This window comes from Pelodiscus sinensis, chromosome 7 (assembly GCF_052426305.1).
Source record: "Pelodiscus sinensis isolate ZL-2025 chromosome 7, ASM5242630v1, whole genome shotgun sequence".
Taxonomy (NCBI): Eukaryota; Metazoa; Chordata; order Testudines; family Trionychidae; genus Pelodiscus; species Pelodiscus sinensis.
Window position 1 is genome coordinate 40388749 of NC_143058.1, and position 12522 is coordinate 40401270.

General features: G+C 44.8%; 1 protein-coding gene across 4 annotated transcripts in view; it reads right to left on the minus strand.

The window, feature by feature from the left end:
- Positions 1 to 345: 345 nt before the first annotated feature.
- Positions 346 to 12522, minus strand: part of STK39 (serine/threonine kinase 39) — a 298192-nt gene continuing 286015 nt past the window's right edge. For all 4 annotated transcript variants that reach the window (XM_075933552.2, XM_075933550.2, XM_075933551.2 and 1 more), the window contains one exon: positions 346 to 1837. In XM_075933552.2, the coding sequence (XP_075789667.2) occupies positions 1763 to 1837 (75 nt within the window). In that variant the 3' untranslated portion in view covers positions 346 to 1762. The remainder of the gene's footprint in view (positions 1838 to 12522) is intronic.

Sequence of the window (12522 nt, forward strand, 5' to 3'; positions counted from 1 at the left end):
TTGAGAAGGTAGTTCCACAGTTTCAGTTCTGCACTCATTGTTGCCTCCTTCACAAGTACTGCCTCAACACTTGATACTTTCAATACTAGATTAGAGAAAGCACTGAACACCGAGTAGTAGGGAGCAATCCCTCATTGCAGGCAGATGGACAGGAGAAGATAATGACATTTTTTTTCCATTTCTTCTTCTAACCTTTATGGATCTGGTTTCTTTTACAGGTGGCATTTTCTAGAAGCGTACTAAAGAACACAGTTTTTTTTTTTTTTTTTTAAGAGAGAGCTATTTGCTATATTACAACTGTAAAGTGCACAATACACAGATCAAGGAAACCCATTACGCAATCTATTTGTGCAACACTTTTATTTTCCTTTTACCTTTGCAGTCATCTTTGAATAATTGTGTAAACAATAAAATGGAATGAAATTACACTGAGTTTTATGCAATTGGCTCTAGAACACCCCAACAATTATGACAAGGCATTATAAATAACTTTTTCTTAATAATATATATTTGCCATTTTCAGTACATTAAAGAGCTGCCATTTATCTAGTTTTAGCTAGGAAGTAGTTTAAATGGTAACATCCAAGGAATATACCTCCTTGAACATATGCTCCAAATTTCAGAATCATTCTAACATTTACTAGCTCCATAATAGCTATGTCACAGATTAAGCATAAAGATTACTTGGGTCAGAAGTGTTTCTTTTGTTACAAAATTTTATCTTTTAGTCATTGCACAAACCCCTTTTTCTATTATTTCACTCCACCTTGGTATTTTGCAGAATTTCAAGTAACGCTTGGATTCTGTTCAAGTTTTCTCAACTTTACAAAATAATTTATATCGCTTAAGGATAAACCAAATCAGAGATGGGCACAGTAAGCAGTCTAGCTTAATGGCAATATTTTAATAGCAATTCTTGTTTTAGACTCCCCAACAAAGCTCTGTGTAGGCCAAACTTGTCTAAAGTCTTTGTTACAGTATACCCCATTGTAACTCAGATAAATATATACGGTGCTTCTAGAACTGAGACTATTCTAGATTTAAGCAGCCTCAGGCACATTCTGAAAACATCCATGTCTGCAAGGCACCTCCCACACCCCTGACAATCAGATTGTGGATTGGTTTTTAGACACACAAACCAACAAGCACTTCCTAAACTCATAATTAAATCATTTCAAAAACTAGAAGTTACAAATACTTCCAAGATATACCTGAAACTTATTTTCCCCCAAAAAGAGATTAACTGCAAATAGCACATAATCATATCAGTCATTTTCTTATAGCTAGGTTATGTAATGCATAAATATATGAAAAATAAAATTCACAGTCAGTTTTAAAACTAGAATTCAAGTTTGGCTAATGAATTTTAACTTTAATAATTATGTTCATTTCTAAGTACAACAGAACAGAGATGGTATTGCCAATCAGAAGTAGATAATTAAAACAGTATCACTGAAATTTTATGAAAGCTGAAATAAATTTGATAGAAAATTCCTTTTGTAACCAATAAATACAGCCACCTGAGTGCATTTCCATATGCTTGTCACATAGGGGAAATCCAAATTGATTAGAAACATTTAGTAGCATTTTGAATGTTAGCAGCAGCGGTGTAGCTGAGGGCTTTGCTTCCTCTGACTTAGTGAATTGCTAGAGAACGAAGCAGAATTCAGTGTGGGTGCTTTAATTTTCTTTGCATCTAAGCTGGCCTCCTCACAATCTCACAATTCTGCTGGGGGTGGGGAGGGGTGTCGAGGGACAGGCATCAGCTGACACTTAACTGAGCAAACCCAATCAGTTTCACTTCATCTGGGATCTCAGTACCATCGCAGCCAGAAGCCTGCAAGAAGAAAACAAACATTCATTATAATACGTTGTAAAGGAATATCTGACAATGATGCTATAAATGTTCTCTGTACTGCCACATTAGTAACAAAATGGTTTATTCACCAGACTGCTAGGACTATCCTCTATTACTTACATCAGCATACAAAATGTTTAAATTAATATGGCTAATTAAAAATATTATGAAAAAGCCTACCATTTTGGGCCATGTTTCCACATGATACTCCCCCTCCCCCCACGTAACTCTTCCCTGCACCACCACTAGCCCATGTGAAAGCCGCAACAGCCCCCCTCCGCCCCAGGCCCCAACTCTGCCCATGCCTGCTCTGTCCCTCTCTCTGCCTCTTCATCGCAACTCCTCTGAGTCCTGCCAGTGAGAGTGGGGATGGTCCCTCCTGAGTGATGCGCTGAAGAGCACTCACTGGCGGGAAATGGAGCAATGTGATTGGGAGCCAAGCAAGTTGGGGCCATATTGTTCCACTTCTCCTGCTGCTGCCAATGAATGTGTGTGTGTGGGGGGGAGGGGTCGGAGGGAGCAACCCCTGCTACTGGTGACAGACTCCTGCCTGTCCCCAGGCTGCAGCACTGAAGGAGACATGGTTTGGGGGAAGAGGCACAGAGAGGGCAAAGCAAAGATGGAGGGATACAGGGACTGGACCGTGGGGAAATGAAGGGGGTTGTCCCAATCCTCTCATGTGCTGGAGTGGCTCAGGGAGGAGTCTTGTGGGATCGGGGAGGGAGGTTTGTATAATTTTTGGTGGTGCTCCATTAACCACAACCTCTGACCCCTGTTAACCATGCTCTCTGACCCCCGTTAAACATGCCTCTGGAGGGAAGATGCTCGGGGCAAGATGGACACATGACCAGAAGTAAAAGGTGTCGTCACCCCTCTCAAAGGATTTTTCCCACCATCCAACAAGGATTAGTTTGGCCCCCACCAAACCCCCCTCATGCAACTATCCTGCAATTGCATTAACCCAATGTGTGTGACATTAACTCAGGGGCAGAGAGGCTGGGGGAAGTGTTCCCTCTAACGCTATGTCTACACTCGCGGCTTCTTGCGCAAGAACCCACAGAGCAGCCACACTGTCCGCCTGCTCTTGCGCAAGGAAATTTACAGTATGGCGTGATAAGAGAGAGCATCTTGCACAAGAGCTACGCTCTTTTCTAACAGTTGTAAGCTCTCTTGCACAAGAGGGCAGTGTGGATGCTCGGCAGGGATTTCTTGCGCAAAAAACCCCTATGGCTAAAATGGCCATCGGAGCTTTCTTGCACAAGAAAGCGTCCACACTGCCATGGATGCTCTTGTGCAAAAGCACAGCGTGCACACGGCAATGTGGACGTGTTCTTGCATAAGACTTCTTGCGCAAGAAGCCACCAGTGTAGACATAGCCTAAGAGTTTCTTCCCATTAGCAGAATGAATTTTGTGTTGTGTACCAGTACTGAGTTCATGTGGCTTGTTTGGATGTGGCATCCAAGTTATTAATAAATATTTTATAAACCTTTACCTTTTCTCTCTGCTGCCATGTCTTCTCCCCTTGCTCCATCAGCTCCCCTGGTGCCTGCTGCCCCCCAACCTCTCACCCTCCTCTGCTGTCCTGACTTCTGCCCTTCTAGCTGCCCTCAGCTCTCCTGCGACCTTCCCCCCTTCACCAGCCCTCCTCTGCCCCCTGCCCATTCCTCCAGTAGCCCCACTCTGATCATGTGAGCTACCCCTCCTCATCCTCTCTTCTAACACCTCCCTCTACACACCTGCCCCCTGCCTCTCTCCTCTGGTGCTGGTCCCTCCCATGCAAGTGTCTGCCCTTCTGCTTCACCCCCAGAATCCTTTGGCACCTGCACCTTCCTTTAGCCCTGCACCCTCCTGGTGCCTCCCCCTTCCCTTACTGCCCTCTTTTTCCCACCCCCTCACCACTCTCTGCCCCCATTCCCCTGTGCCCTCACACAAGACTTGCTCCATCCTCACCTTTCTCATGCCCACTCCTTTCAAGCCTTCTCGCACCTCCCCCTTCCTCTTTTAGCCCCCCAATACCCTTACCCTCTCCGCTCCCAGCATAACCCTGTCCCCCCACCCTCCTACTGACACCTCCCCTCCTGCCCTTTTCCTCATTGTCTCTACTTGGCCCCCTGGCATTTGTATCTCCTCCACGCTGTCCCTTGGTGCCTTCCTCTCCCACCCCTTTCCTCTCCCCCTCTGCACAAGCCCCTTCCTCTCCCACCCCTCCCCCTCTGCACAAGCCCTTTCCTCTCTCCCACCCCTTCCCCCACCCTGCCCTACCTTCTGCCTTCCACTTTGCAGGGCCAGAGTCTGCTCTTGGGCCCCAGAAGTCCCTGGACTCTGAACTAGGAGCTAGGCCACGTGGCGCAACACTGCGCCGAGCAGTTTTAAAGTCCTGGGCTGTGACGTCATGTCACGCCCGGGCGTCTCTCCGCTCACCAGTAAACGCTGTGCATGGTGGCAGCAGCAGCCAGCAGTGCGCACTGGAAAGTGGGATCCGACTGAAAGCTGCACATGGCAGGGACGGTTTGGGGTCAGGGAGGACGTGGGGGGGGAGGGTTGCCAGGGCCCGCTCCAGGCAGGGCCAGGGGAGAGACCCAGCTCCATATATTGCTGGAGCAGGGCCCCAGCTCTGAATATTGCTGGAGCATGGGCACCACGAGCCCATACAACTCGTCGCCCATGTGTGGGATGGCAGTCATATGGCTGGTGGCACCCCTCTCACCAGTTACCCCCTGATGGGAGGGGCCATAGGGCATGCCCTGCAAGGGAATTTAGGTCCATGAGAAAACCTGGGGCAGAGGTTGGGGTGTGGAACATGCTCAGGGTGCCAGATGAGGAGCAGGGGAGGGATGACATTCACCTCCAGGAGCCTCAACATGCTGCCTCCATCCCTCCTTCCCTGAGTGCTATCTCTGTGGCCCCCAAGCTCGTTGGCCAGGAACCACAGCCAATAAGAGCTGTGGGAGGTGGTGCCTGCAGATGGAGACAGCATGCCTGCTTGCAGCAGAGCCACCTGGCCATGCCTCCCAGGAGCAGCAAGGACAGAGTGCTGCTTGCTCAAGCTGCTGGAGGTGAGGACACTCTCCCACTAGAGCATCAGGGGCGCGGGAGGAGTGTGGGGTACTGGTTGGACCCAAAGTCCCTCCCAGAGCCTGTGCTTCACAACTCCTCCCACTCAACTCCCCCACACACTCCAAACCTTTCCTCTTAGTAAACCAGCATTTACTGGCAACCACCCTGCCCTGCCCTCGCCCAGTCCCCTTTTGCCCAGTATTCCAGATAAAAGGGCTTTTACTGTAAATAAATTCATGGAAGACAATGAATGGGCTAAATGGGCCTTTGGTCTGACCCCAGTATATCTGTTCTTATATGGAACTGAAGTAGGCTCAATTTTCAACATGAGGCATGAAAATAGAAATGTGGTAAAGTATAAATACCAATATCTATACTGCAACAGCTAGGAAAAGCTCCAATTAGTTCCAATTTACTGTTCAGGAACCAAACAAGCTCTCATTAAAATATTTTACTCTAAGGAATACTTAAAATACCCTACATAAAATGCAAATCATATTGCACTGAATTACTGTTTCTCTGGCTATTACCATGAATAATTGTATCTGAATAAGAACAATCTCCTTCCCAGTTCTTGATCCTAAAGTGAAGTCAGAATTATGGAGTTAACTGCAACAACCTATTGCCACTAATTGAATTTCACACCTAGACAACCACATTTCATATCGTTGACCAGCCCCATGCTCACCCTCATGAGTAGGTGCCACAAAAGTCACAAATACTTCATTAAGACATGACAAGAGGGTTAAAAAAGCACAATTAGGATTTCATCCTTTTTTGCTTTCCAAATATAACTTTTTTAAATCATCATCAAATAGGCAAGCAAAGTTTATTATATACGCGGATTCTGTAATTCTTAGATATTATATAGTTAAGATAATACTTGCTGTTTAAATAGACACCCAAACATGAATGCAAACTGAATAGCCAGAAAGTAACAGACATGTGCTAATGAGCAATGATAAATAATGCAAGATTAACTTGCACGCTTTTCAATCACATTTACCAAATCAGTGGACAGCGAATGTCTATTTTTAACAGAGTTCCTCACCTATGCAGTAACAGTTCTTTGAGATGTGTCCTCACGGTTACTCTGCTCTGGATGTTGGTGTGTCCTTGTGTCAGTGACCAGAGATTTTTTTGTAGCAGTGACCTGCCGTGCATGCACCATGGTGCCTCTTCATGCCGTTGATATCAGTTAGGCATGTGCACGGTGCAGCTTCCTACATTTCTTCTCTATCCTGAGTCTAGCCCCAAAAAGGCTCCGAAATAGGCCAAAGAGGGAGGGTCGTGGAGCACCAATGGGGACACACATCAAAGAACTCCCGTTACTGCACAGGTGAAGAACTCTATTTTCTTCAAGTGATGTCCCCGTAAATGCTCCACTCTGGGTGACTACAAAGCAGTAGTCGTGCCATGGAGGCAGGTTTGGAGCCCTGCTAGTGTAACTGAGGATAACACTGCTTGCCCAACTGCTGAGGATTAGGGTATCACAGAGGTGAGAGCACAGTGTAGTGGTTGTCTTGCAAATGTTTTCTAAAGGCACATTTTTGAGGAAGGCTGTTGAATAGGAAACCTCTCTGGTAGAATAAGCAATGATAGTGACTGGTGGCTGTTTGTTACGAATGATGTAGCAAGTGTGCATACAAGATGAGATCCACTTGGATATTCTTTGTGAGGAGATAGCTTGACCTCTGGATTGTTCAGCAAAAGATAGGAAGAGTCTGATTTCCTCCATTGTCTTGTCCAATCCATATAGAAAGAGAGTGCTCTTCAAACATCAGGGTGTATAGTGCCACTTGGGATAGATGAGTGTGCAGTTTAGGAAAGAAAGTAGGTAAGTATATGGGTTCGTTAATGAGGAAAGGAGATGGGACCATCGGAAGGAATTTGGGGTGTGGCTGAAGGATTACCTTGTCCTCGGTAAATATCATGTATGGCAGATCGGCCATCAGTGTTGCTAGCTCCCTGACTCTCCTGCTGGAAATGATGGCTACCAGAAAAGCTACCTTCATGGAGAGGTGTAGCCATGAGCAAGTTGCTAGAGGTTCAAAAGGAGGCTTAGTTAGGCTTTTAAGGATGTGGTTCAGGTCCAATATAGGGACTGGAGGCCATACAGATGGGAGAGTATTTTGGAGACCCACAAGGAAGTATTAAGTAAGAACCACTGAAAAGGAGGAAGTGCCATAGCTGGTTCTATGAAAAGCTGCTATTGCTGTTTCATGGACTTCAATAGGGCTGAAAGTGAGGCCCATTTCTTTTAGTTCCAGTAGGTAGTCTAATATAATGGGGAGAGATATAGTATGGGGTGGTGTGGAATGGTTCTGTCTGATCCACTCAGAGAATCTTTGCCACTTGTACACAGGTAGGTTTTACTCATGGATTCTCTTCTATTATTCATTAGAATTTGTTTTACTCTTTCTGAGCAGGTGTTTTCGGCATTCTAGAACCATGAAGGAGTCATGCCTGGAAGTGGAATCTGTCTGGATCAGGATGGAAAACCCTGCCATGATGTTGGGTCAGAAGATCGCATTGTGGAGGAAAGATGCGAGGATCTGCTAGTCTGTGCAGGTAAGGGAACCAGGTTTGCCTTGAGCATGCTGGTGCAACCAAGATTACATGAGAGCATTTTTGTCTGATTTTCATGATGATTCTGTGTTTTAAAGGGATTGGTGGGAATCTGTATAAGGAGGTTGAGTTCCATTTCAGGAAGAAAGCATCACTTAGAGATCCCTTCCCCAGGGCTGCTTTGGAGCAGAATAGGTGGCATTTTCGGTTTTGAATAAGTCTATGTCCGGCTGCCCCCATTTGATGAATACTATTTTGAGGACTCAAGAGTCAATCTCCATTCATGGTGATTGGGGAAGATGCAGCTGAGGGTGTCTGCTGTGATGCTGAGTACCCCCAGGAGATAGGTAGCTATGGGGGTGATGGTGTGTAATGCATAATTTTCATCGTCTCAGTGCTTCTGTGCACAGGGAAGTAGATTGGGCACCACCTTGCCAGTTGATATAATATAAGCAGGTGGTATTGTCTATCGTGACATTGATTATTTTGTGAACTACATACTGTAGGGACGGGATCGGGGGGCGGGAGGGAACATCAGAAGAGGAAGTAGAGGTGAAGGGAATGGAATAGCCCACTTTTATGAGCTCTAGCATCCATCTGTTATTTGTGCTCATTGGTGTAAAAAGGGCCGTAGGTGGTGATTAAACTCAAGTTCTCCAGTTGGTGATGTAACAGGGATGTGTCTCTGACTCCCAACCAAATCTTCAAACTTCCTGCTTAGATAATGAAGGGTGGGATGTTGTATATTGTTGCTGGTGCTGCGGTCTTCGTTGTTGGAGTCTGTGTTTGTCTAAAATCATATTGAGGTTGCTGTCTATACTGATCTCTAGGTCTTGAATAGGTGTTATATCTGAACCTCTTATTAGGTGGTATGAACAAGCTGAGATTTCCCAATGTTGTTCCAAAGTCCTTCATAGACTATAAGACCTCATCCGTTTTCGTGGTGAAAAGGTTAGCTTTATTGAATGCAAGGTCTTTTGCTGTAGGTCTCTGAATGCCTGGAGCCACGAAGCTCTACGAATTATGGCAGTTGCGGTGGTGCATGCTGTGGTGTTGGCAACATCCATGGAGGACTGTAACACTGTGCATGAGATAGTGTCACCCTCCTGCATAATACTTAGGAGTATTGGTCTTTTGTGCTCCAGTAGGAACTGGAGGAGCTCTTGTGGCTTGGAGTAATTTATATAATCATAATCAGCGAGCATGCCACTATAGTTAATTGCTCTTAATAGTAGGGTTGCAGAGGAGTATACCTTTCTGCCCATGATGTCAAGCATCTTATGTTCTTTGTCTTGGAGAGTAGACCTCAGGTTTGGCTGTTTGCTCTTGTGTCTGGCTAAATCAATGACAAGGGAATTAGGTGGTGGATGTGAGAAAAGAAAGTTAATGCCATTAGGTGTAATAAAGTACTTACAATCAGCCCTCTTGTTGGTGGGTGTAATCAATGCTGGGGTCTGCCAGATACTATCGGCAGGGTCCATGAAGATCTCATTCATTGGTAGAGCAATCCTTGACGATGTCAGAGGTTGCAGTGTATACAGAAGTCTGTACTGTTTTACTTGTACTTCTTGCAGGTCGTGTTCCTGTCACCCTCTTGAAAAGCTTTTGGAATTGTTTTGCGTCATCCAATGGTGGAGGGATGGTAGGGATGATAGCCTCATCGGGTGATGAGCTGTGTATCGGGGATGTATTTCCCTTCTGAGAGGGAGTCTTCCACCTCTGATTGTAAGACTTCTGGGGAGTTCTGTGCTGTGCCCCTGGGTGCAGGCTGAAGGGACTGCGGTGGTCTTTTCACTGGTGTGGAAGGAGCAGTATGATGGTTCCTGCGAGACAACCAGGTATCCCATGGGTGCCACTGTTCGTGATAAGGAGGTAATGGGAAAGGCCAATAGTGTGCATACCAACGAGGTGGTAGAGGTGGATGTGATAGTCTAGAGGATCGAGAGTCCCAAGGAGGGTGTCGCTGAGTAGGGCTGGAGTGCTGAGATGAAAAGTGGCTATACAGGCTGCTGCCAGCCTCTCAGTGAAACAGATTGAACTGGTGACGTTGGTGAATGAGCAGACAGCACTGATGGCGTAGAAGATGGTGCCTTCGGAAGAGGCATGGTGGTGCAGGGTTTCTTGGGCACCGCATGTAGTGCCGTCTCCTTTGTCAATTTTGGCATGGACTTGTGGTGTTGGGCTGGCACCATGGATTCTACTGGTGTGAGTGGTGCTGATGTTTTCTGTCTGGGATCCAAATGAGCTCTCTTCAGAGGCACTGAGTGTTTAGACAGTGCTGTGCCAGAGGTGCCAGGCTTACTGCCAATGTTCACTCTAGCTGAGGTCAGTGCTGGTGGTAGTGATTTTGCCAGGGAAACCCAGGTTTTCACATTTTGTTTGTCAGAGGAGGTAGAGGGACACTCTTTTCCATACCTCTTGATTTGATGTGTTCCTTGCCCCTGGGCAGAAGAGCCGTTACGCTGTGGATGAAGAAACTTTTCATATAGGTATGTCTTCAGCCTGTTGACAGTCACATCGAGCTCTAGCTGTAAGAATGGAGCAGTATGCACACTTTTGAGTCAAAGTGAGCCTCCCCGAGACACCTTATGCAGGAGGCATGAGTGTCTGAGACTGGCATAGCCTCCTGGCAAGAGTCACAATGTTTGAAGCCTGGAGATCCAGGCATGGGGACAAACAGGTGACAAAACACAACGAATGAGTTGTTCTGTTTTTTTTAATAATTTTTTTTTGATGGATAGAGTAGGAGTTTAAACTTGGAATTAAGGATAAAATGGAGGAGAATTAACAAATTTTGGTTTTTTTTTTTTAAGTGAAGAAAGGGTGAGTCAATGGAACTCCGTCTGCTACCGGAGATTTTTGTAGCAGCGATCTGCCACGTGTGTCTAACGGTCACCAACAGCATGAGGAGGTGCCACAATGCATGCGTGGCATGGCAGGTCACTACTACAAAAATCTCCAGTCATTGGCACGAGGATGCACCAGCACCCAGAGTGGAGCACCCATGGGGACATCACTCGAAGAACTTCAGCTTCTCAGGAAATATTTACTAGTGAAAGAGAAGCGTGTGTGCTGGATAAAGTTCAGTGTCAGGCATTATTTTATTAGCATCTAATTCCATGACCTGAGTGAAAGAGAAGTAAGATCGCATATTAAATATGCATTTTAAATATACTGATGGATAATAAGAAATTGGGAGGTATTAAATTTTGGGAGGTTATAAATATTAATAGGAATTAGATTCACTCTTGAAAAATATTTCCTAATGAAGAACATCTGTGGGAGAACTATCTAAATAGAAGAGAGTCCCTCACAAGATAACACACAGGGTCCAACCCAGTAATGTTAACAGGAGATAGAACTGCAATTGAAAACGGGGTAATCCTAAAAAAAGTAGGTTGATTGTCCATAGAAAATTTAAATGACTTATGACCTGGCACCTCCCCAACCCAAAGACGACCAACTTCACTTTGGACCATACATAAGACCTCTCTTCATAGGCCAGGATAGCGATACTTCTTCCCTAGAGGAATCTGGATTATTGTAAGCCACCTTGTGCACCTCAATATCAACAAACAAATACACAAACTGAAGGGATGTCAGAAAAATGGAAGAACACATGTCAGGTGGATTTTTTTGGATCAACTATTAAACCAACTGAATGCTATGTACCTAGCCTGGCTAAATACTAACACAGGGGAAAGACAAAAAATAGAGGTCAAGTGGCACAGAAATAGAGACACTGTTTATGGTATGGGATTAATAGTATGAAATCAAGGAAAGGGAAGTTTTAAACCTATGTTAACACTTTTTCCTGAATGACTGGTTCCATGGAACAATCTCAAAAGGGACTAGGCAGAAGCCCCATTTATTATATCATTTTAAAATGACAGAGGGAATAATCCTACACCAGCAAGTGGATGGACTAGCTAATCTATACTCACACCACGAAAAATCCAGTCTCTCTAAAAATCCAACTTAGACTATTACCCATCGTGAAGTTACGTATTTTACAAAGAAAGCACCTCTCTGCATGGCCTCTTGTCTAGGAGGCATTTATTCTATTCTTTCATAACCAGCAGGCACTCTCAGCAAAGAGTGCTAAAAGCTAGAAAGTTAATTGGTAGCAGTATTATTTACATAAGTAATTAATCAACAGCTTTGGCTGAACACATTTTTACCTTAATTTTGGAAAAATGCAAATATAGCATTTTAGAATTGGCTTCATTGATGTTCGTCTTTGCAATGTAAGATTACATTTTTATTAACACATCTTGCATTGTTTTGACAGGTACATCAGGCAGCAGATCATCAGGCAGATGATCATTTCAGTCAACTTGTATTAACATGTATTAAAAGCAGTAAAATAGTAAGTTAGATCAAACCTGATTATGTGCCATTGCTATGACAACTATTTGGTACATCTTTACTTCATGTTTATTTTGAGTGACCTGAATGCCATTCCCACCTCGCTATTTCACAGGCATTGAGGGACTACAGTCATTACTGACTGGTGTGAGTATGCCATAAAAACAGGCCTGTCCATTAAAGCCCATTATTGTGATTTGATGGTTGGAGTTAGTGTTACTTCTTGTTCATTACGCTTCCACTTGAGTGGCTCTACAATACCTCCCAGGCACATCAGACCTTTAAATATTCACCTTGTACAATGTGCTCTCTTCCCCCCTACAGCTAAGAATACGTGGCTCCACAGGAAAGCTTTATTAGGAGAAAGTAGCCTTGAATTCACTTCAATTCATATACAGAGTTCGGATCCATTGCCAGAGAACAGTACAATGATTGTCTGCACCAAAATTCCCAACTTATTTTACTGAAGGAGAGCCTAGAGTGCAATACTGTAGCAGGTTGGCCTTTACTGAGTTCTCCTATACTCAACATGGAAACCATTGCAGGGACAAAGATTGTATAATTGTCTCTATTGTTTTTCCACCCAGAAAGCATGGTCTATTCACACAGCAATTCATTTTTAAGTTATGACCAGGCTGACACATCTACACAAACCATCCCTTAGAGCCAC